Below are 25912 nucleotides of genomic sequence, written 5' to 3'. Positions count from 1 at the left end.
CTAGTGCTGTTACCCTAGCCTAAGCCACCACCATCTGTTACCTGGACATTGCTATAGTTGCTTTACTGGTTTCCCTTTTTTCTGTTCCCCTTTCAGTTATTTTTCATTATAGCCAAAGCCAGTTTTGAAAAACTCAAATACGATCTTGTTATTCACCTGCTTATAACCTTTTATGGACTTCCAGTGGCACTTAGAGTAAAAAATACATTTTTTAACAAAGGCTGTAGAGCCCTACATGATCTGGCTATTTTCAGCCTCATCTCATTTTAATCACACTTTCCCACTTCAACCGAACCACCGTGGTCTTAAAAGATGACGGGGTCCTAATGATTGTGGGCTTCTGCACATGTTTTCTTGTTTCTGGAATGTTCCTGCTCTGCTCCTTACATGCTGGCTCTTTTGCATCTTTCTTCAGGTTTCAGCTTGAAGGTTATCTTCACAGCTTAAAGGTACCCTTGAAGGTTACCACAGAAGCCTGTGGCCACTCTGAGTAGGGCCTTCCACTTGTCCTAGTGTCATTTCCACTCCATTCTCCCACTTGTTACTTAGTTATACACTTATCACTCTTTGTAATTGTTTATTCAGTTGTTGTCTGTCTCTCTATCAAGAATGCAAGGACCACGTCTATTTTATATCACCACTGTATCCCCAGAATCTATTACTCTTCTTGGTATGTAGCAGTTGCATAACAAAATTTGAATATATGAAATCTTTACATTGCATTTATGCTACTGGTATTGCTATATCCTGGAACTATGGAGTAAATGAAAGAATTGTGGGAAAGATTTCTTGTGGAACAGAAAATCTCTTGATTAAATAACAATTTGGTAAATTGAGAAGATAATATACCAATTGGGCATTCGTATATAGCTCCAGGTTATGACTTATTTATTGGTGTATATTTGGACTCACAATAAAACAGAGGTTTAGAGTTCCTTGAAGTTCTTTGTATTGAGGTAATGGAGTAACATTTTGAAAATAAAAGTTTCCTAGCTTACTCTACTCTTCCTTAATGTAAGAGAGACTCATAATTAGGAGACCTACTGCTATGGTAAGACTGTCAAATGCAGCAAGATGTCCTTCTGCTTGGGAGAGTGCCATAAACTTGATATGCGTCGTGGGGGGCAGAAGGTTGCTAAAGATTAAGTTAGAATATGTGCTGTCTTAATGAATAGATGCTTTGCAAGGAGCTGATGCTAGGGTTACTCTCTGGAGTCAGGTTTATGTTTTGGGTTTTTTAGCTTGGGTTACTGACTAATGTTATACATAGAGTTGAGTCATATAGTTTGTCTACAGCTGTAGCCCTTTGCTCTGAGGGTAGCAGCATCAGCAACATGTATGGCACTTAAAAAAATAATACAGTGCCAAGGTTCTATCCCAGCCCTACTGACAGAAAACCGTGGGGATGGAGCCTGGTAATCTGTGTTTTTTAAAGTTCCAGGTTAGAGCCTTTGGAAGGATCTGGTTGCCAGTTTAAAGGGTTCTACAAGCAAGCTTGGAGATCTTTTTAGTAAAACACAATCTTAAAGGGGGAAATTGGATGAAGGCAGTCAAAAGGTACAGACTTCCAGTTATAAGATAGATAAGTACTAGGGATGTAATGTACAACATGGTAATTAACATTGCTTTATGTTATATATGGAAGCTGTTAAGAGAGTAAATCCTAAGTTCTCATCACCAGAAAAAAATTTTTTTCTATTAATTTTGTATCTATATATGAGATGATGGATGTTTCCTAAATATACTGATAATCCCTTCATGATGTATGTAAATCAAATCATGCTGTATATCTTATACAGTATGTATGTCCATTATATCTCAATAAAACTGGAAGAAAAAATTATAAACTCTGGAAAAAAATATAAAAATAACCGTTGGAAGGTACCAAGAGAGCTGCAAAAGAAGAAGTTTGAGGAAATGTGACCCATGAAAGAAGGGAAATACACTCACTGGGTGACATCCATATTTCTAAGGCTTCTCCAGTGAGAACAGTCACCAGTGTTTCTGGTGCAGGACGACTAGAACTCACGAAGTGTCAGACGATGGAGCTCAGGGTTGCCAGGATGGCTGGAAATTGAGTTGGGGGGTAGGTAGACTCACAGTGGAGGGAGTCCTAGAGGGGAGCTTCAGAATCTGTACATAAACTCCCTTCAGATCCTCGGCCTACCCCAGAATTGTGTGTGTGTGTGTGTGTGTGTGTGTGTGTGTGTGTGTGTGTCGGGGTGGGGGGGGGTGGGTGGCAATTCCAAGGAACTCATTTTAAAGCAATACATGGAACACTGAGAAACATGAGCAGAGATTTCAGCTTCCACCCTCACAGTGAAGAAGAGTTTGGAGCTTGGTCCTTCCAAGTTAGGGGGTCTTGGTAAACACCTCATGCTTTTCATTTGAAACCAGAGAAGGGTCACACCTTAGGAGTAAAGACGTTTCCCAGGATTAAGGTAATTTACCCTAAATCTAAGGGTAAAATCTGAAATAGATTCCTCCTAAGAAAGTGTAAAACCAAGCTACGTAAAATTAAGGTGGTTTAACTGCCTTAAAGAAGAAAACTCAACAGTCTTTAGAAGACTCCAGAAACCAGAGTCTCCACAATATATCTAATACACAATCTATAATGTATGCAATATACAATCAATAATTACTAGACATGTGATAAAATAAGAAAAAGTCACCCAAAGCCAAGAGAAAAAAAATGCTGAAATAACCCAGATGTTAGGATTTGCAGACAAAAATAAGACAAGAGGAACAAGACCAACATATAATTTATAACAGCTATAAATGAAATAAAACATGTTTAAAAAAAAGACTCTCCAACTGGGTTAAAAAAGATAACATCCAACATCATATTCAATGTATGAGGCACATTTAAAACAATTAAAACAGATTCAAAAGGTAAAAGAGAATTAGCAAAAATATATCAAATAATATATAAAAAGCAGAAGTAACAGTATTTGTATCAAAGTCAGTTTGCTATAAGGAATTTAAATTCTTTGATAATCTGTACACTTTTACAGAATTTGGTATTATATCTACATCCATTGATATCTCTGTGATACATTGTTTAGTTAAAATGCTTTAGAAAACACATTTGGTATGAAGATACATAGTACAGTTGACTGTTGAAGAACACAGGTTTGAACTGCATACATCAACTTAAACACTTTTTTCCACCAATAAATATAGTGCCTGTATTTTGATTTTACAGATCTGTAAGTGTGAGGAAAAGTTTCTGTTGGATTAGAGATCGCAGTATGTGGAAGAAAAAAACCAGGGTTTGAGTTTTGATTCTTTCCCATCCTTGGGCGAGTCATTTATCAGTTCCTTTGTTTCTGAGGCAGAGATAGCAGTATTCAGATTTTCTACCATGTGGGGGCTGGTGCCCCTAAACCCCCGTCATGTTGTTCAAGGGTCAGCCGTGTATATATCTTCAAAAATGTTCGTTGAGCACTTTCTGAAAGTACCAGGTGCATAACTGTTGAAAAATTAGACTAAAATGCATAGAGAGAAAGTTGGAATTATTAAGACAGTAATATTCTTCATATTCCTCTGTAAAAAGGTATTTATTAACTTATAATCAGAAAAAATATATATATACACTATTGGTGGAAAAGTAAATGAAAAATCATTCTCTCTATGCCAATAACACTAGAAATTGTTTCTAGAGAGTTAAAAAATAATTCTAGGTAACTCATAATTTCTGTGTCATCATCACATCCTCTGTAGACACTCCTTCGGCCAAACATGCGGGTCTAAGTGATATTAGTAATGATCATTAATTAATAACAACAACAGTGGCTAACATTTTTTATGGGGGGAAGAAAAAGGCATATTGAAGCCATGTTCTAGTTTAGCATATACCTGATCTTAATGGCCTGATATGTTTTTCCCAAACAAATGGACTTGATGTGGCTTTCATATGTCATTTGGTCCAGTTTCATTTTTTTCACACAGCCTGCTTTTGAAGATACTCCTGGGAAAAAGGTGAGTGACTTCTCTTAGTAACCTAGTAGCCCACTTAAAAACCCTTTCTGTTGTTGGTCTTCACATTTAGGTTTAATGTACTTAATTAAAATGTAAATTCACTTGCCTTTCATTTGTACTTAGTGAAAGTAAGTAATAAATAGATGAAGGGTTGGCCAACTGCTGCCTACCACCTGTTTTTGTATGGCCTGAGAACTAAGAATGATTTTTACACTTTTTAATGGCTGATAAAAATCAAAAGACAGATAATATCTCATGACACATGAAATTTACGAAATTCAAATTTGCACTTTCCATGAATAAAGTTTTATTGGAACCTAGCCACGCTCATTAGTGTGCATATTGTCTGTGGTTGCTTTCTCACTACAATAGCAGAGTTGAATAGTTGCTACATAAGGCCTGCAAAACCCTGAAATATTTACTGTCTGGCCTTTAACAGAAAAAGTTTGCTGACTTCTGTTCTAGATGATATACATTGTTCACAAACGAATCCTTCGTGTTCGTAAAGGCATTTAAGAAGTCTCTTAGGTATATATAATTGTTGGCTTTCTAAACTTCTGTATTACATTTTAGTTGTTCTGCCTACTTTTAGAACATTTTTCTTGTTTTTAGCACATTCAGTCCATCAAGTATTTAAGAGCTTAACCTGTGCTAAGCACTTTGGAAACAGTGAGGAGCTAAAGGTACAGCCCCCAAGCCCTCTCAGAGTTCACATATTGAGCTTGCCTTTTTTTTTTTTTTTTTTTTTAAGTTCAGTGTGCTTGTATGGTGGGGAAGGGGAACTCTTACAACAGTTGGAGAAGAGGAAGGTTATTGTTATGGGATAAAAAGCAATGCATTTAAATTACTTCTGGAAGTCTTTGATTCCCTTCCATTAATTCTGCCTGTAGCCTGAATTTAAAGAGTAACATCTAGAAACTTTCTTGAAGTAAAGTCTTCCATTTCATTGGCATATTATACTCATGTTTGAAAATCCTGCATTTTCTTGTCAGCATTTGTGCTAGGCACAGAGTCAAAGTATGGAGTATGTACTGATTCAAATCTTAGAAATATTTTTAAATTATTTTTTTTTTGCTGTGGTTACTGTTCAAAGAATGTAGTTCTTTAGTATTACTTATGATACTTTTATCTAAAAGTTGCTAACCCTTCTCTTGCACTTAACTGCAACAGTGATTGTTAAATACTAATAGTGTGTAACTTTGGGGTGGGGATGGGATAAATGATTTGATTGAAAGGGCATGTGACTGAGCTAAACAGACCTGGATATGAGTTTTAACAGAGCAGTTTACTACCTATACTCATATTAACTGCTGCTAGTCATTTTTTTCATCTGATGATTTGGGGGAGTGTTACCTACTTCATGAGGTTGCTTGGGAAGATTCCATTACTTTGTGATGCAGTTGATTTTTAGAATATCGCCACTTTAGTAGAATAAGAACTGAATGAAAAATCTCTGTTACATTAAATTACTAAAAATAGAAATTTATTGATATAATAAAATGACATTTACCTAAATATTTTAAAAACCTACAGTAAGTTTGATTTCCTTGCTTTTAGAAAACATTGGTTATTTTTCCTAAGAATGTCTTTTTTTTAAGCAATTTCTTTGTGCCTTGAGGTGCTAATGGTTGGCTGAGTAGTTTCCACATTTCTTTTGCAGAAAGTCCATTTTATAGGCCACTTAGCTTTTATGTTGAGAAACATTTACTTAATGCTGTATATCACTGTTTGGCTAACATAGAGTGGGCTAAATGATAGATATATTCTTGGGCAAGTATCATTTCTAATACCAGTATATTATTTCTATACATTTTCTTTGCAACTGTGTGCAAAAATGTCTATTAAAAAGTATGCAATGCCTTGCATATTAGATATATGTTGAATTTTTTTCTATGTATTCTTTTTAACTTTTAACGGCTTCATAGTAATTCTCTATCCCTCTCAACCTGGATGATTTACAGTAGTCTCCTAACTCTTCTCCCTGCTTTGCTTTTGACCCTCGTGGTCTTTTTTTTTTCCATATAGACACTAGAGTGAACTTTAAAAATCCTAAATCACAGGTGTTAGTTACTCCAGTGGCTTCCCAGTATGTACCCTTATCCATCTGGTCCCTACCTCTTTTCATGGTTCCCTGATTTCTAGTTATACTGGTGACTTTTCAGTACTGCTTCCCTACAGGTCTTTCCTTCCTTTGCATTGGTTTTCTGTATGGAGTGTTCTGCCCCATCTTCACTTGGCTAGCTCCTCCTTCTGTGCTCCTGTCGCTTCCACCCTCATCACTCACTCTTACATATTGTAGCCCTCCTCCCCAACTAAGTCACTCTATTCTTACCTTGTTTATTTTCTTCACAGCAGTTCTCACTCTTCAAATTGTCTTGTTTTTATTACTTAACTCTCTAATAGTAGAATACAGGCTTTCCTAGACGTATGACCTTGACTCTCTGACTGTTATTCACTGTTCCTGCAATGCTGGTAACATAAAAGATACTTAAATATTTGTTGAGTAGATGAATATACATTCCATTCAATGGATACATTATTTTTTATTCACTCCCTTGTTGATGAGCATTTGGGTAATTTCCAGCTTTTTCTCTATGAATGCGTCACTGTGCAGCCCTCTTGGCATGCTTCTGTGAATATTCTGCAGAATACATTTCTATTATAAAAATGGAATTTTTATGTGAAAGTGTTTACACTTGTATTTAATGGATAGTGCCAACTTACCATCCAAGAAGTTTCTGCCAGTTTAACTATATCCATCTCAGCAGTGGATATTATCTTTTCACTCTTACCAGTCTGATAAGCAGAAATAAATGAGTTTAAACTCTTTTGCATATGTTTATTGCTTACTTTCTATTTTTCCTTCAGTGATGGTTCCTGCCCTTTCTCTGCTGTATTTATTGATTTCTCCTCAGTTCTTTGTGTACTATGGATATTAGCCTTTAATCATATTTCACTTCTGGTGTCCAATATGTCATTTAAAAAATCACTTTATATATGGTGGTTTTTTGCTTGGGATTTTAAGGTTTTATACACACACACACACAAATTATCCTATCTTTTTGATTTCAGAGTTCCAAGTCATACTTATGTTGGGCTTCTTACCATGGTTTTATTTCCATATATACTACCCTTGTATAGACCATATTTTATCCCATTGGTATTTTTGTTTTTAACCTGTAAATATTTGGCATATGTAGGTTTAATTTTAATACAGTAAGGATGAAAAAATGGTATTTTTACAAGGAAAAGTCCCTTTCTCCTAATACTATTAATCAAGTAATCCAGCTATCTCCCACCAGTTGAAATATCACCTTTTACATTTATTAAATTACCACATTATGTCTGGGTGCTTTCTGATTACTATAGTCTCTTAACCATTCTTACCCCCAATAATATAATTGTTAATTGCTTTGGCTGTTGATTTATAATGAATTTTAGTATCTGATAGAATTGGTCCCTTATTGTTATTTCAGTCTTTTTTTAATTATCTTCACACTTCCGTTCCAAATGAATTTAAGAATCATTTTCACTCCTAAAGAAATCTAACTGAGCATTTTGTTGGGAATACATTGAATTTATAAACTAAGAGAAAACTGGCATCTTTATATAGTACAAAAAAATTCTAGTCAAGAATAAGACAGCTCTCTTCAATTTTGTATGTACCTTTTTTTGTTGTTTTTATTGTTGCAGTTATGAGTGAACTCTTTGTGATTATGTTTTTCTGACTGTCCTAAATGTATATAGGAAACTAGTTTGTATATAATTTAATAACTTTCATTAAAAATTTGGTTGAACTGTGTTTTCTGTGCAGCTTTATCAGACTGTAAAATCCACTTAAAATGGGTGTAAAAGTGTCTTTAGAATGTTAAAAAGAGTGTCCTCAGTTTAAAAGTATTTAGCCAGTCATCATTTTGTGAAGTTTGAGAAACAGAATTTTCAGTTTCAAGATGTAATGGAAACAGATCCTCCCACATAACTACAACCACTAGCCTTTTAAAATAGACTTGTAGCCTGTTTAGCTTTTGTGACTGCTACCTTTTCAAGGAGATGGACATGTCTTATTCTCATATTCAAGACTTGAGTGTGTAAGGTTTAGCTGATTTAACAAAAGTTTCTATAATATATTCATGGTTTTTTTTTGGTAACTCCATTTTAATGAACTTTAAGAGATTAACATACAAAAGTATTTTAAAATCATATTTGGAGTTTAAATTATTTTATCTGGAATGTTGATGTATAGCTGTTTTCTTATTTTTATTTAGTTATTTTTGCTGTGCAGAGTGTAGAGATTAATGTAATAAACACCCATGTACTCACCACCCAGATTAACAGATGTAGTTTTGCTATTTGTTTGATTAAACACACACACACAGAGCTAAAGAGTTGAAGCCATCTTTAATATCCTTTTGCATACTATGCCTTTTGCCCCTGAGTATGAAGAAGCTGGTGTGTATTCTTTGTACTTTTACTACATAAACAATATGAAGTGTTGGGTTTTCTTTTCAACTTGCATAAAATTATATTTGCAGATTATAAAAATGTGCCTGTATCGATAAAGGCTATTCTGTATGTATTTTGAAATAGCTGTATTTTAAACTATCAATCTTACATGCACACCAGTGTTCATAGCAGCACTATTCACAATAGCCAAGACATGGAAGCAGCCTAAGTGTCCATCAGCAGATGAATGGGTAAAGAAGATGTGGTGTGTGTGTATATATATATATATATATATATATATATATATATATATACACACACACACTATATATATACACAGTGTGTGTGTGTGTGTGTATATATTCATGCAATGGAATACTACTCAACCATAAAAAAGAATGAAATAATGTCATTTGCCGCAACATGGATGGACCTAGAGTTATCATACTAAGTGAAGTAAGTTAGAGAAAGACAGATATCATATGATATAACTTATATGTGGAATCTAAAAAAATGATACAAATCAACTTATTTACAAAACAGAAACAGACTCACAGACATTATTACCAAAGGGGAAAAGGGTTACCAAAGGGGAAAGGGGAGGGGGAGGGATCAGTTAGGAGTATGGGATTAACAGATACACACCACTGTATATAAAATAGATAAAAACAACAAGGGTTTACTGTATAGCACAGGGAACTATATTCAATATCTTGTAATAACCTATAATGGAAAAGAATCTGAAGCTGTACACCTGAAATTAACACAATATTTTAAGTCAACTATAGTTAAAAAAAAACTTAAAAATTAAAAGAAAGAAATAAAATTGAAAAAGATCTGTCTTTTTGGTAGCTTATATTAGTATAAGCTGGAGAAAAACAGTTTCTACTTTTTGTAGTAATTTGTTCTTAGAGTGGAAAAAGTGAAAATTTGTCTTAAAACTTTTTTTTTTCCTGATGGATCAGAACTATTTTAGGATTGTGTTTATTGACCAAAGATTCTGTGTGCAGTTACTCATCAGTGAGACTAATGATACATCGTACATGTAAAGGATATTGCCATAATTGAATTATTTTAAGTAGTAAAATCATATTCTCAGACACACATAGTTGGCTTAAATGTGCTATATCAGCGATTATTCAAGTGACTTCTTATGCATGACATATACATGTACTGCATAAAAATGTTAAAAGGACGACATAAAAATCTGGCAAGACAAATGGCTACAAGTAGGGGGAAAAAATTAAGCATTCAGTCTTCTCAGAATTTAGAAGAACTTGTAGGGTGGGGTGGTGGTACATACATTAGGTGGCTGGGCATAGCTATTAATAGTTGTCCGAGGGCTTCCCTGGTGGCACAGTGGTTGGGAGTCCACCTGCCAATGCAGGGGACACAGGTTCAAGCCCTGGTCCGGGAAGATCCCACATCCCGTGGAGCAACTAAGCCCGTGCGCCACAACTACTGAGCCTGCACTCTGGAGCCCGCGAGTCACAATTACTGAGCCCGTGTGCTACAGCTACTGAAGCCCGCACACCAGAGCCCATGCTCTGCAGCAAGAGAAGCCACCGCAAGGAGAAGCCTGCACTCTGCAACGACTAGTAGCCCCCGCTCCTCACAACTAGAGAAAAGCCCGCACACAGCAACGAAGATCCAGCATAGCCAAAAAAAAAAAAGTTGTCCGAGATAACAGTTGATGCTTGATCGGCCCTTGGTAAGGTGGTCACTAGTACAATGCCTTCTTTGAAAACTGTATCAATTTATGCTCCATCAGTGTTTTGGAGCTATGTATCAAAAGCCTTAAAACTTAAAGTTCTTATTCTTTAACCCAGTAATTGAAGTAGTCCTTTGGTGGAAGGGAGGTGGAAGAAATTAAGAGAACTATTTATATGCAAAGATGTTTTTTCAGCATTGTTTGAATAGCAAACTAAATAGGAAAGACAAACTAAATATTCAAGAATGTGAGGTGTGGTTAAATTATAGTATAGACCTATGATACAGTACAGATAATATTTGGTAAGGGTCTACAACACAAGGAATTGGCTTTTATATTTTTATATTAAAAAAAAAACCTAACAGTAAATTTAACAGAATACCAAATATAACAATGTCATTATTATGGGAATGCCAAAGGAAAATACCATTTTATACTAAGCATATATTATTTTATGGATGAGGTAGAGGAGACACTAAAATTAAAGAAGGAAAATGATCAGGAACATCCTAATTTTCCCTAGCCACAGACAGTTCAGATTTCTAATACAAAAATTTCCATTTTTGTACCTACATATTTAAAGATAATACCAGGAGTATCAATCTAGGTGTTTCAGAGGAGTGAAAGTGTCATTAAATGTTTGTTTTTTATTGCCCAGTTTGGGGAAGACCCCTCCCAGGACATGGACGTGCACGCGCCCACACACACACACACACACACACACACACACACACACACAGCTGAGGAGTAAAAGCAGAAAGGAAACTAGAGTAAGTTGTGACTTAGAAGTGTTAGTGTTGAATAAAAAGTGCTGAGACAGGAAGATTTGAGACTATAAATTTTTAAATGGCAAGGTATTAGTAGTGACAGTTAATAAAAATGCATGTGTATGTGCTTTTAGATTTACAAAATAGACTTTAGTAAGAACTTTTTTTCTGATTCCTGAGAGTATATCAAAAGTTTTTCGTGCACTTTCTTACTAGATTCTTGGAAAAGTTAATTGTTAGCATGAACAGCCAGTAATCTATATTATAAACTGGTTTTATAATCTATTTTATAGCAAAGTTACTTCTAGTTAGTAGTACTCAAACTTTTTGAAATCCAAGGTAATTAAGATAATTTTGTGTTGATGGGTGATATCTATATTATGTCAAGATTTCTCATGTAGATTTTGACCGAAGGCCACTTAAAGTACAAAAGGTGAAGTAGAGCCCCCAACAATCATTTTGAAGTTAGCTCTAAGGCTAATCTTTTATAATAATGTTGTGGTATGTAAGAAAATATCGTTACTTTTTATAGCCACATAATGTACTAATGTATGTAATTTACTTTAAAATCATTCTGTAGGAAGGCACCAATATGGCACGATAATAATAATTGTTAAGTATAGGCGATGTGTGCATTAAAAAGTTGCGTCCACTTTTCTGCATATTTGAAAAATTTCATAATAAGAAAAAAGAAAAACCTAGCATGCTTAAGTAGTCTTGTTAGAAAAGCTGAAGGAAAAATTACTCATAGTAATACTTTGAATAAGGTATGGTGTAGGATGAACTTTCTCCTTAGATTGAAATTATTATATGTAATGGATATATATTTTTCTAAACCTTATAGAGTTTAAATCAGAAATAGATGAATTTTGAGGTCTTCTTTACAAAATATATAATTGGAAAAGAGTATATGTTAAGCAAAAAGAGAAAAATAAAAGGAAGTGTGCATGTATCCATTACCTCATTAGACTGGATAAGTTGGTGATCCCCCAGCACCCTCTTTCTTTGTCAGAGCACCACTTGGTGGTGATAAAGCTGTCAGGACACGCAGCATTCTAAATGTAGTCTATAGTTGTGGTCACTTGCATCTGGGAACATTTAGTACTTCATTTTTTTTTAAAAAAGCATTATACTCCCTTTATCTTGATTGATACATAGTGGGCTTTTCCCCATTTTTGTTTCTCATAATTCTTTTTGAAGTTGGAGCTTTGATCCCCTGAGTTGATCCTGTTGTTTCTTCTCTTGTATTCTGTGTGTCTTTCTCTTTTATGCTCTAGGAGTTTTTCTCAATTTCAGTTATCTATTGAACTTTTTATTTTTATTTATTCTCTCCAGTTTTTATGAGGGTAATAAAGTGAAACGTTCTGTTTCCCTCCCCACCTTACCCCGATTTTAAAGTTTTGTTTCTCTGGAGTCTGGTTTTCCTGAAGTCTTTGGTAAGCCTTAGTTGATTAGGAGCTCTAGGCCCTTAATGTATGGCAGGGTGTAGTAGAGGGGAGCCAGCCCTTGGGCTGAAAGCTCTGCCCAGAGGAAGAATAAGGAAAGCTTTACTTTGGGGCAAGATTCTGCTGTAGTTCTCTGGATAGGATATTCAATTTCTTCAGTAAATATTTCTCAAATTTTAGGTAAATTTGGATTTGTCTGCAGATCAGTGTAGGGGTGAGTTGGTATATACTGCTGCTTATGTAGATCCCCATTTTCATTCCTACTTTTTACTTCTTTACTTGCTGATTGACACTTGGCCTCCCTCACTTCAGAGGGTTGCCATGAAGAGCAAGAATAATTTTTATGTATGTTGCATAAGTTTGAAAATGCTATAAAAAAAATAATAGTACTAAGACGTCCCCAACATGCAAATAGATATTGTAAGTTTGGAACATGAACTTGCTTTTTTCCATAAAATCATTATAATCATGGTCAAGTTACTAGGTCAGCCCACATAAGTAGATTTTACCCAGTAATATGGCTAATATGTTTTGCCTTTGTCTCAACAAGGAAAAAAACACTGTAAATATTTTTTTTTCTTGATGCCAGATACATCAAAGCACTTCTTAAACAGCTGCACCTGTAGATGTGACTAGTTGGTTTCTGAACCCTGTGGCATTGGCCAGAGGAGAAGCTCAGTGTAAAACATGTTTTAAGTCCCCTTCCCTGGAAATATATTGGGAGCTGGAGAGGGGAACCCATTTTTCAGAGGGGTGGAGAAATAGTTAAATAGCCAGTCTCAAAGATAGGCAAAAGATACGAACTAAAATACAGCCATCAGTGGACAGAGAACCTGGGTTTCTTCCATCATAGTATTTCTCAACATATGGTCTGCAGATCACTTTCTTCATCCTTAGAATGTTCATTAAAAGTGCAGGTTTCTACACACCCCCTCCCATCCTATTGAATCAAAACAATAAACACATAATCCTACTTAGTACATGATTTTAAAATACAAGTTTCTTGTTGACAGGAATCACCTGTGTTATTTTCTGTCCTTCACTTTGCCTTGTAAGTAAATCGTCAGTTGTTCCTACTGTGGACGATAAAACAATTGTGTCCACAACTCTTGTCAGCTTTAGGTGTCAAGTGATCTTTGTGGTTATAAAAATCTAGTTTTGGAAGAGCAAATCCAGGAATAATCAACACATGCTTCCTTTACATAGAGAAGATAGGACTTTAGAGTACAGTTTCCAACTGCATTGTGTTAAACACATTTAAACTTTTTTGGACACTGATAGAAAACACAGTTCACACTTAAATATCTTAGTCCACATTGGTAATTTACATCTAATTTTTAATTTGTAGTGCAAGAGGAACTTGTTTGGGGCAGACTATGTAATAAAGGAAGTTTTGTTATTAGGGATATCTAGAGACCATAAGCCCTTAAACTGGTCTCATTTGCAAATAGCTCCCTGTGTAATTCAGTGTTTTCCTGAGTATTACACAAAAATGCCAAAATGCAGACATAAATTAGATGCTAAGAGTTTTTAATATATATGTGAGTGATTTTTACATTGATCAAAGCATTCACTTGTATTTATAATAAATCATTGCTATAAAATTGAACTTAGAAAAGTTTGACTAAAAAAGGTGCTTTTAATTTGTGTTGCAAACTTTGAGAAGTAATTTTACTTCTTAGTAAAAAATCTGAAATCTACTGTTCTGATCCAGTCACCACACATAAAATACCTTATGAAGGTATTTTAGATGGCATTGTATTATATCAGAAAAGAGAACAGTAACAATTGACCCGTTAAATGAACATTTGGTGTTTGTTTGTTTTTTTTTAATTTGGTGTTTTTAAAATCCCACTGGACCTCTATTGCCCAAAGAAGACCTATGAATTTTGCAGTGAAAGAAATTAAAAAGGGAGAGGAGAGGACTTTTGGAACTCAAGGAGGAGTTGATTTTGAATAGCTTTTTGCCCTCCCTGGCTTTCATTAGTAGAGTGCTTATGCTTTGTCATCTTCAGTAATTTTGCTTTTTTGACATCCTGTGTATCTGTAATTTATATTTCTCCTGAAAAGAGGTGCTTGTTAAAGAGAAGTTTTCAGTTAGAAGTTTGGCAGCGATAGAGCTGTGGTTGAAGTGTTTGGAGGAGACCATGAGGTCTGTGTTTCACTGTATCACACGGTGAAAGACGACTTGGGGCTTTTTGTGGAGGTCGTGCATGATGTTTGACAGGCCATCCTAGTGACTTATGAGTATTAAAATCAAACAATTTTAAATCCTAATGACTTTGATTAACTCTTTTAGGGTCTCTGAAGTACACCATACTGTTTTGAAAATCTTGCGTGGACAATGGCTACCCAAGGTTTGTATCATAAGTCTTTAGTTACTGAATTGGGGCTCTGCTTCATTGCCATTAACCCAGTCTGGCTCAGATTCCCCTGCTTTCCTCTCTCCCTGCTTACTTGTCAGGCTACCTTTTGCTCCATTTTCTGCTCACTCCTCCTAATGGCTTGGTGAAATAGCAAACAAGCCACCAGCAGGAATCTAGTCTGGATGACTGCTTCTGGAGCCTGGATGCAGTACCATTCTTCACTGATTCAGTGAGTAACTGTTAGGTGGTCTCCTAAGAGTACAGATTTTTCATCACTGAGCTGATCCTGGCCATCATTCTGTTATCCTTGGCTGTCTTTCAGACTTGACTATTTCTAAAAAGATTTCAGTGAGTCATATCATAGATTTTTATTTTCAAATTAAGGTAACATTTCTCTGGTAGTAATACTAATGCTGTTTGATTTTTATAGCTGACTTGATGGAGCTGGACATGGCCATGGAGCCAGACAGAAAAGCAGCTGTTAGTCACTGGCAGCAACAATCTTACCTGGACTCTGGAATCCATTCTGGTGCCACTACCACAGCTCCTTCTCTGAGTGGTAAAGGCAATCCTGAGGAAGAGGATGTGGATACCACCCAAGTCCTGTATGAGTGGGAGCAGGGATTTTCTCAGTCCTTCACTCAAGAACAAGTAGCTGGTAAGAGTATTATTGCCTTGCTGAAAGTCAGAATGCAGTTTTGAGAATTAAATAGTTATTCTAATAAAAGTTAGTGTATAATAGCTTAAATAAAATGGTGTGGTAAAGAGAAGGGAGTGATTGCAATATCACCTTGACTGTTTAGGATAGCAAATACTCGGTGAATGCTGAGCTATGGATAGTGAGTGTTGAATTTACCTTTTGCAGATATCGATGGACAGTATGCAATGACTCGAGCTCAGAGGGTACGAGCTGCTATGTTCCCTGAGACATTAGATGAGGGCATGCAGATCCCATCTACACAGTTTGATGCCGCTCATCCCACTAATGTCCAGCGTCTGGCTGAACCATCACAGATGCTGAAACATGCAGTTGTAAATTTGATTAACTATCAAGATGATGCAGAACTTGCCACACGTGCAATCCCTGAATTGACAAAACTGCTAAATGATGAAGACCAGGTAAGTAGTGACATGGCTAGCTTTTTAATCTGCTTTGAAGGAAACTCCCAAGGAAGTAGTCTTATAATGTCTACCCAGTATCAGTATTTGAAAACTGGAAAATGACGTCTCTTAATTCCTGTACATTATAGGTGGTGGTTAATAAGGCTGCAGTTATGGTCCATCAGCTTTCTAAAAAGGAAGCTTCCAGACACGCCATCATGCGTTCTCCTCAGATGGTGTCTGCTATTGTACGCACCATGCAGAATACAAATGATGTGGAAACGGCTCGCTGTACTGCTGGGACCTTGCACAATCTTTCCCATCATCGTGAGGGCTTGCTGGCCATCTTTAAGTCTGGGGGCATTCCTGCCCTGGTGAAGATGCTTGGGTAAGAAAACATGGTCAGAATGCTCCAAGCTCAGAAGGAGAAGAGTGCAATCACAACATTTCTGATGAGACTTTTTTCTTCTTCCCAGTTCACCAGTGGATTCTGTATTGTTTTATGCCATTACAACTCTCCACAACCTTTTATTGCATCAGGAAGGAGCTAAAATGGCAGTGCGTTTAGCTGGCGGGCTGCAGAAAATGGTTGCCTTGCTCAACAAAACAAATGTTAAATTCTTGGCTATTACAACAGACTGCCTTCAGATTTTAGCTTATGGCAATCAAGAAAGCAAGGTAAAAGAATTGTATTGAACGTGGTTGTCATGGAGCATGGGAGACCCCCAATGTCATGTCCTTCTATGGATTTTGGCAAATTCATTGTATGCCTCACCCTTTGTATGTATCCTAGAAAAGTTGGACATCTCTGTTTCTTTAAATATTTGAGTTGTCAGCGTGTAATGCACTATGCTAGGTGATAGGGATATAGCACGCAAGCTTCTCTTAAAGCTTTCATTCTTGGGTGGAAGAGAGACACTGAAATAATACCCTAATTACTATTTAATTCATGTGTTAGGAGGAAGTAAAGGGGCTATGAGAGCATGTAAATGAACCAGACCCTCTTTTGAGGGTTCAAGCAGATTTCTTGGAGAAAGTGATAGTTGAGTTTAGCTCTTAAGGATAAGAAGGGATTGATTAAAGGTGAATGAAGGTTAGGGAGAGGAAATGGCATCTTTGACAGTTCTGCTGAGGGAGGAGCAGGGCAAGATTTGGAAATTCAAGAAATGCAAAGAGTAAGGAAGAGGAAGTGTGTGAGGTGAGACTGTTGAGATAGGGCAGATCCTGCAGGGCTTAGGGGAACATGTTAAAAGGATAATGGGAAACAGTTTTTAGCAGAGGCGTGAAGTGATGAGATGTGTTTTCAGAAGATCGGGGTAGAGTCAGGAGGTGGGGGTGTGCGGGGGAGTAAAGGGCAAGAATGACTATTTTATGCTGTCTTTTTTTGAGGTGGATTTAAGATATGATTAGGAAAAGCAAAGAGGTAGATCATTAAGAGTTTTTAAGTGCCCATTCTGGTTCACATTTTCACTCAACACTTCGGCTTTGATGTAACTTGTGTATCTGGGCATTACTGTTTCATACCAACACGGTTTTTGGTTGTTTTTGTTTTTCCTTTTACTATGATCAGTGTGGGAAGAAGAAAATTGGGCCAGAGTTTATATATTTTTGGGAGGACTGGGGTGCATGAATTTGAGTGAAATGTTGTAGAAGGAGGGGTTAAATAGGGCCCCAGTATGGGGGTCTAGCTAATGACGACCAGGAATATATTTAAGTCATTAAGCTGGCTGAAATTCTTGTGTAATAAAATAGGTTGGTAATAGTAGCTTTTCTCAGGCATTTGATCAAGATTCCATGACTAACAGTACATACACATCTTTCCAGCTGATCATTTTGGCTAGTGGTGGGCCTCAGGCTTTAGTGAATATAATGAGGACCTACACCTATGAGAAACTACTGTGGACCACAAGCAGAGTACTGAAGGTGCTGTCTGTCTGCTCTAGTAATAAGCCGGCTATTGTCGAAGCTGGTAAGTATACTTGTCTATTCTGGGTTCTCATGTCTGCAGCACGTGTAGTTCTAATTAGATTACCTTTCTTAGGAAAAGGGTGATAGAACTGACCTTAACAGACTGAAAGTAGATGGTCCTATTCCATTTGAAGCCAAAGTTGCATTCAGACAAAGCATATGTTCTGCTTGACACCTTCTTTGGTGCTATTCAAGCCTAGTTTAGGCAGTGTTCATATTACCCATCAAAAATGATGGCTGATACTTGGCTTGATAACAGCTATTCCAGAAATACCTGGAATGCGTGCAAAAAATACAGATTTTTAGACTTATTTAATCAGAATCCCTGGAGTGTTGAAGTGACAAGAGAGAGTCAGTAGGTAGCTGGAAATGTATGGGACTGGAGGCCTAGGAATCTTGATTTTTACAAGTTCCCTAGGTTATTCTGATGCTCATTTGTTTATTCTGAAAATATTCAGCCCCTGTGTTTCAAGCACTGTAATAAGCACATGGTATACAATGGATAACAAAATAGGTATGGTCCCTGTATTTATTCTTACAGGTGGTGAGGGTGACAAAAATATGCAGAAAGATGGAGTGATCACATATTGGAATGAATGTTACAAGAGAAATGAACAGCAAGCAAATAGTGATACAGAATTAATGGGGAGGGAAGGGGCTTCCCTGAGAGGGGGATGTTAAATGAAATTGCAGAATGAGAAGGTGTTATCTGTATGAGAAGGATTAAGTGCCTTCCAGATGGTCCTGAAGGTAGGAAAGAAATTGTTGAGTTCTAGGTGCTGAAGAGAAAGTCTGTGTAACTAGAACCTAGTGAGTGATGGGATGAATAGCTCAGGATGAGGGTAATGAGCTAGAGCCAGGCAGGGCTATATTGTGCAGGAGTTTCTAGGTCCCTGGAAGATGTTTATTCATGCTTTATTCCAGCTTTGGAAACACAGGTGTAGAATGCTTAGGTCAATTTGAAATATTAGGTGGGATCCAAATCCTAAAGGGCTCCTGAAGGTTATGCTAAAGCATTTGGTCTTTATCTTTCTTTTTTTTAATTAATTAATTAATTAATTAATTTTTGGCTGTGTTGGGTCTTTGTTGCTGTGCGCGGGCTTTCTCTAGTTGCGGCGAGCGGGGGCTACTCGTCCTTGCGGTGCGCGGACTTCTCATCGTGGTAGCTTCTCTTGTTGCGGAGCACGGGCTTTAGGCGCGTGGGCTTCAGCAGTTGTGGTGCAAGGGCTCAGCAGTTGTAGCTCACGGGCTCTAGAGCACAGGCTAAGTAGTTGTGGCGCACAGGCTTAGTTGCTCTACGGCATGTGGGATCTTCCTGGACCAGGGCTTGAACCCGTGTCCCCTGCATTGGCAGGCAGATTCTTAACCACTGCGCCACCAGGGAAGTCCCTGGTCTTTATCTTACAATGAGAAGCTATTGATGGCTGTTGAGCAGTGGCACAGCATCACAGTGAGGTGTTGGGAATATTAATACTAGCATCGTATGACAGTTCGAATGACCAAAGGCAAGCAGACCAGGCCACTGGGATGTGTTATAGGCTTCTAGGAATGACGTCATTAGACATTAAAAATACATAGCAAAGGATGAATGTTATTTGAGTTGACATATTCAGAGTGACTAAAAGTAGCTGGCAACGTCTGCTACTGGAATGCAGGGGAAGACTGGGCTGGGATAGAGATCTGGGAGTTGCCCTCTTAGTGTATGTGGGTAAGGGCTACAGGGAAGAGGCAGGGGTGCCTCTAAGCCATCTGCACCGGACTTTTACCCTGGGCATGCTGAGTCAGTATGTGTGTGTGTTTAAGTCTCTCGGGCTATTCTGAGAGGCATCTGGAACGAAGATCCACTCTCTTAGAGTTAATAATTACAGTGGAGGGAGGGAATGAGATCTAGAGGGGAATCAAGTCTTTTTTTTTTTTAATATATATAATTTTACTTTTTTAAAAAAAAATTTATTTATTTATTTGGCTGCGCCAGGTCTTAGTTGCGGCACGTGGGATCTTCGTTGCTGTGTCAGGGATCTTTTAGTTGCGGCATGCGGGGTCTTTAGTTGTGGCATGTGAACTCTTAGTTGTGGCATGTGGGATCTAGTTCCCTGACCAGGGATCAAACCTGGGCCCCCTGCATAGGGAGCACGTAGTCTTAGCCACTGGACCACCAGGGAAGTAGCATCAGCCTTGTGCACTCTGTTAGCAGCTGGAGCTGCTATGAGGAACGAACCAGATAGGGATGATCTTGTCTTACTGTAGGGGTGGTAGGCTAAATTATAGTTGTGATAAATGCTGTGAAGGGAGAAGTACAGGGTGCCGTGAGAATTACAGCAAGTAGACCTAACCTAATTGAGGAAATAAAGCAGACCTGAAAAGATAAACAAGGAGACAAGGGAAAGTACATCCCACTGCATTTAGAAGTGATGTCAGTAGGAGAGAGATGGTGAAGTTAAGCCAGTGTGTGGGGAATTGAGCTTCCATTTAGACTCCTCTGCCAGTGTAAACGTCCTTCATTAGGGTTCTAAATGATGGAAGCTTGTGAATCTTTGAAGCACACCTTTTGAAGTCAGTGTCTTTTATACAGTCCCAGCCATGAAGCGTTCTGGTGCCTTCTTTTTGGATTGTCCTCACCCCATGAGTTTACATAACTCCTTCAGGTCTTTGCTCAGATGTCACCTTCACACTTAGGTGACCTAATTACCCTACTTAAAAATGTAGCCCCCTCCTTTGTCTTGTGTTATGTTTTTTGTAGCACTTAACACCATTTGACACACTGTATAGTTTTAGTTTACTAATTGTGTATTTGTCTCTTGTCTGCCTCCAAGTAGACCATGAGCTCTGTGAAGGTAGGAATTTTAGACTGTTCTGCTCACTGGTATAGCTCCAACTCAAAACAGGGCCTGGTATTAAATATTTTTGAAATAATTGGATGAAAGGAAATAAGTAATAGGAATATTACATACAGGGGGACTGTGGAGAGAATGAAGGCTTTTTCCACACAGGGAAGGAACAATAGATATTTGACAGAAGTTGTCACTAGGTGAGATGAACTGGAAAAGAAAGGGAAACTGAGCAGCATTGTAGAAAATGAAAGGAAATAAAGGACTTAGATGGAGGGGATAAGCTTTGGCAATAAAGAGGGACACGTTCTAAGACTAGAGAAGACACTTTGTACTGATACGACTTGTGAGCTAGTAGCCATCGCCTTAGATATTTTTTAATCTTTTTAGGTGGAATGCAAGCTTTAGGACTTCACCTGACAGATCCAAGTCAACGTCTTGTTCAGAATTGTCTTTGGACTCTGAGGAATCTTTCAGATGCTGCAACTAAACAGGTAAATTCCGAGTAAACCGGTGCCTTAATGAAAAGAGTCAAGCTGAATATGTCCTGAGCGTCTGTTTTCATCTCCATAGGAAGGGATGGAAGGTCTTCTTGGGACCCTTGTTCAGCTTCTGGGCTCAGATGATATAAATGTGGTCACCTGCGCAGCTGGAATTCTTTCTAATCTCACTTGCAATAATTACAAGAACAAGATGATGGTGTGCCAAGTGGGTGGTATAGAGGCTCTTGTGCGTACTGTCCTTCGTGCTGGTGACAGGGAGGATATCACTGAGCCTGCCATCTGTGCTCTTCGTCATCTGACCAGCCGACACCAGGAAGCTGAGATGGCCCAGAATGCTGTTCGCCTTCACTATGGACTGCCAGTTGTGGTTAAACTCCTACATCCACCATCCCATTGGCCTCTGATCAAGGTAAATTGTCAGTGAAAGTAGAAGGTTGCAGAATTGAAAATGAACTACCTCTGACTATTATTAGATGGCTGTCTAGGCACCAGGGATTGATAAGTAGGAGTTGTATTCTTTAGTAAATAGGAAATATGTCTGGGATGGAGGTGAGGTTTTGAAGTGTTTCTGTAGTCAGTTTTACTTTCAAGTGATTGTGATAGATGTAGTGTGTTAGGAATTTTAGGCTAAGAAAATGGTTTTGTTGAGTTGTTTGCCAGTTCTTTACTCTTCCTTCTTTTCTGCAGGCTACCGTTGGATTGATCCGAAATCTTGCCCTTTGTCCCGCAAATCACGCACCTTTGCGTGAGCAGGGTGCCATTCCACGACTAGTTCAGTTGCTGGTTCGTGCACATCAGGATACCCAGCGCCGTACATCTATGGGTGGGACACAGCAGCAGTTTGTGGTAGGTAAATCTTAATAGTGACACCTGGCTGTTTAAAAGGAATGCAAAAATCCATAAGATCCTGAACTCCTGAGGTCATTGGCTCCCTCCATTCTCCTGCCTGCCTGAAGGGCTGCTTACTATTGACTAAAAAAACTGACATGTCTCCGTGGCTGCATAGAAGATAAGGCGTAATGTGGCCCCTAGTGGTATGTCCTTTGACATGTCCTTCACATCGTTGCCTCCTCAATCGTACGAAGGGGGTGTGGAGTGTGATTTACTGCTTTGGGGTCTCATTTAATCCATACAAAAGGTTCACATCCTTAGGAAGTAGCAGAGCCATAATTTGAATCCAAGTCTGGCTGATTTCAGAGTCTCTTATCCCCCACTGCAGTTCTACCTATAAATGTTTAACGTACCTTTTACTAGCTCTTCCAAGAGTGGTTTAAACTATTTCCCTGGACTTAACGAATGCCAACAAATTACAAGACTAAGTAGTAGCATTTCTGGGATCTTTACCTATAATCTTAGCCTGAAACTTTGATGTCAAGTTTGCAGTCTTAAAACTAGCTTCATTACAAGTATCTAAAGACACTTCTGATTCCTCAGAATGTGTTTTAAGACTCAGACCTTCAAAGATTCTCTCTTATTTAATCAGGTTACTTTAGAGAACAAGACTTTACCAGAACAGATCTTGAGACTCTGATTGCTAGTTGTGATATGGATGCACTCATTAGGAGGCTTTGCCTTTCTCTATTCATTACTTTTGGTGTTGGCCTGTCTCCATGAGGTGGCTTAATAGAATGCAAAGGGTACCTTTTAAAATCTCCTCTCTAGGAAGAAAGGAGCTTTTGTGTCCTTATAAAAATGAAGTTGAATATAAAAGCTGCTGCAAGTAGCAGAATTATGACCTTTTTAAAAACTCAGATAGAGGGAAAGCAGATTGTAGTTATATTTTGCAAAAGCTAACTTCCTTCTCCCATATAGGCTATCAGTTGAATAGTCTTGGAGGAGGTGAGTGGATTTTCTACCGGCAGCTCAGTAGAATTTTAGCAGTTGGTGATAAAACTTTGCTAAGTTTTCACCAAATACACATAGATGTACAAAGATAGAGGGAGCATCTGAAAGAAAACACTGACATAGTCTGCACGTTACTTTCCCATCTTTGTGTATCTTTTCTTTATGTATCCCTTTACCCAGAGTGATTGGTGCCCTGACTGTAAGAAAGTTATCTTTGGGATGCAGAGGTATACTGAAGCTGTGCTTTGCTGTGCGCAGTACCGTGATGGGGGAGGGGTGCTGCTTGGAATTAGTGCTGACAAGAGGCCACTTTCAGAAAGTGACATTCAACTGAATGGAGTCCACCTTCATTCCTGAACTAATTAATTGCAAATTCTGGGGAACTTTGGGTTTATAGTGTGAATAACTAATCTAGTAATTGCTACTCAGAACAGAAAGCCTTTCAAGTATATAAACTTTAGAGAGGACAATGCCCTATTTATTAACCATATTTCTTTTGGTAGGAGGGGGTCCGCATGGAAGAAATAGTTGAAGGTTGTACTGGAGCCCTTCACATCCTAGCTCGGGATGTTCACAACCGAATTGTTATCAGAGGCCTAAATACCATTCCGTTGTTTGTGCAGGTATGTTGCTTTTAAGTGAGGTGTTCTAGATTCTGTGTGTCAGTAAAATTTCAGGATTTTAAAGATAAGCAAAGTATCGGGAAATTAGAGACCAAAATAGGGGCAGCAGCATTTAATTTTTCATCTACTATCACCATTTCTAAATGGCAGTACTGCCCGTGCTTCCTGTTCAGAGTATAAAAAATAGAATCTCATTGTGTCGTGTCCTTTCAGGTGAATACATTTATGAGAATTCCCTTCGGTTTTCTTGGGCAGTAGAAGGAGAAACATTGGGACTAGAACCTCAAGAAAGGAAAGAGACTTCCTACTCCACTTTTAGGGTTGCTCAGTTGTGAAGGGACGAAAGCTGGTCTGGGCTGCCAGAGCACAGGCCTCCAGCCACCTCTGGGTCTTCCAAGTTTTAGCTTGAGTAAAACTCTGACGAAAAGGTTCGTAGCTAAAACTGCTCTAGAAAACCATTGCTCCTGAGCATCACTCAAGCACATAAATGTAGAGTATGTGATCTAATACAAGCAGTACAGATACCGCTTACACTCGGAATTGGGAATTGGGAATGTTTACACTGCAGTGGGGTGCTTGCCATGTTTTAACTTTAGATTTAATTAGGTTTTGGGTGTATGTTTTCTCCTTAGCTGCTTTATTCTCCCATTGAAAATATCCAAAGAGTAGCTGCAGGGGTCCTCTGTGAACTTGCTCAGGACAAGGAGGCTGCAGAAGCTATTGAAGCTGAGGGAGCCACAGCTCCTCTGACAGAATTACTTCATTCTAGGAATGAAGGTGTGGGTAAGTAGGAAAGGAACCAGAGCCTTTAGCTTGTGTACAGTGACGCCTCAGCTTCTCCTCAAGGACCTTTATTCCATCCTTCTCCCAGCAACATATGCAGCTGCTGTTTTGTTCCGAATGTCTGAGGACAAGCCACAGGATTATAAGAAGCGGCTTTCGGTTGAGCTGACCAGTTCTCTCTTCAGAACAGAGCCAATGGCTTGGAATGAGGTAGGCAGCGTGAGCACGTTTATTTGGCTGTTTGCTAGAGCAGGTATAAGGAGGTTTGTGGTTTCCTCTCAAACCACTCAGTACGTGTTCATTTGCACTGACTTTGTCCTTGGCTTGCATATTCATTCTTTACACTCTTTTAGCAACAGCTGTGAGGAAAAACTACAGCTTTAAACAGCCTGTTCAGAACAAACAAGTTAGAATTTCTAAGGGAGACAGATGAAAAAGGTAGCAGATTAAAGAACATTTTTCAAAAGGTTGTTAGGAAAGAGGCAGTCTATTAACCACTGTTGGAGGTCAGTTTATCAGTACTTCTTAAAAAATGCTCAATTTTTCACCTACTTTTCTACTTGAATTTCTATTAATTTGTTCAGTATTTGTCCTCAGTACAGTTGTTCATTGAAACAGTAGAACCACCCTGAAAGTTTTTTCAATTATGGTACATAGTCATAAAGTCAGTTGTTTTTGTTGAATGACTGGAGAGAGATCCTATATATCGTTAGGTGGAAAAAAAATAAAGCAAACTGCCAAACAGTGAGTAGTATGTTAGTTGGCTGTTTAATAGGCAATCTTAACACGTTCCGGCTTGAGCTCTGACCTTCCTCACCCACTCCCTTTCTCCAGACCTGTCCTCTCACAGTTAGTGGCAACTTCGTTCTTCTAATGCGCAGGCTCTAAAAGTCTTTTCATATAACATATCCTGTCAGCAACTCCTTTTGGGGGTAGACACTTTGCCTGTTTTGTTTCCTGTTACATTTCTAGCACCAGGAACAGTGCCTGGCACGTAGTAAGTACTTAATAATATATCCTTGTGGAAAGAATAAATCAGTATTGTTAATACTGTGTGCAATGGGAAAACATGTTTCTCTAGGTATCTCTAGGTATCTTTGAAGGGTAGAGTTTGAAGTATTTCTGTATTGTATGCCATCTGTATTTCAAAGTAATTCTGCATTTTCTAAGTATTTCTATAATGTTTGAGTTCTTTATTCTTTTCATAATCTGAAAATAAGTGTGTTTTCAAAATATTAGACAGTATGCTTTGAGCTGAGAATTTTCATTTTGCTTCTTTGCCTTGTACCTGTTTATCTAGACTGCTGATCTTGGACTTGATATCGGTGCCCAGGGAGAACCCCTTGGATATCGCCAGGATGGTATGTGTCTCACATTTCTTGATTATCTCCAGATCAAGCTAAAGGTCCAAAGCTTTATCAAAAGAGCTGGTTTGCTCATCTGGGAAACCAGTGTTGGCAGGAAAGTAGTGGTAGCAATTAAAGGCAGTTCTTAAATTCTAGAGTCAGCAATAGTATCTTTATTGGAGCACAGGGAATTCTGAGCCAC

At 38.0% G+C, this 25912-nt stretch overlaps 1 protein-coding gene across 4 annotated transcripts in view; it reads left to right on the top strand.

The window, feature by feature from the left end:
- The window catches only part of CTNNB1 (catenin beta 1), a 42340-nt gene that overhangs the window by 12367 nt on the left and 4061 nt on the right, over positions 1-25912 (top strand). For all 4 annotated transcript variants that reach the window (XM_082412814.1, XM_082412813.1, XM_082412812.1 and 1 more), the window contains exons 2-14: positions 14647-14704; positions 15144-15371; positions 15579-15832; positions 15964-16202; positions 16291-16492; positions 17639-17783; positions 21001-21104; positions 21184-21522; positions 21801-21959; positions 23462-23581; positions 24214-24364; positions 24453-24574; positions 25665-25725. In XM_082412814.1, coding sequence (XP_082268940.1) covers positions 14692-14704; positions 15144-15371; positions 15579-15832; positions 15964-16202; positions 16291-16492; positions 17639-17783; positions 21001-21104; positions 21184-21522; positions 21801-21959; positions 23462-23581; positions 24214-24364; positions 24453-24574; positions 25665-25725 — 2137 coding nt within the window. In that variant the 5' untranslated portion in view covers positions 14647-14691. The remainder of the gene's footprint in view (positions 1-14646; positions 14705-15143; positions 15372-15578; positions 15833-15963; positions 16203-16290; positions 16493-17638; positions 17784-21000; positions 21105-21183; positions 21523-21800; positions 21960-23461; positions 23582-24213; positions 24365-24452; positions 24575-25664; positions 25726-25912) is intronic.

Source organism: Balaenoptera physalus, assembly GCF_965194825.1.
Source record: "Balaenoptera physalus genome assembly, chromosome: 11".
NCBI classification, from domain to species: Eukaryota; Metazoa; Chordata; class Mammalia; order Artiodactyla; family Balaenopteridae; genus Balaenoptera; species Balaenoptera physalus.
Note: the sequence above shows the minus strand (reverse complement) of the source record. Positions and strands in the feature narration are given on the sequence as shown.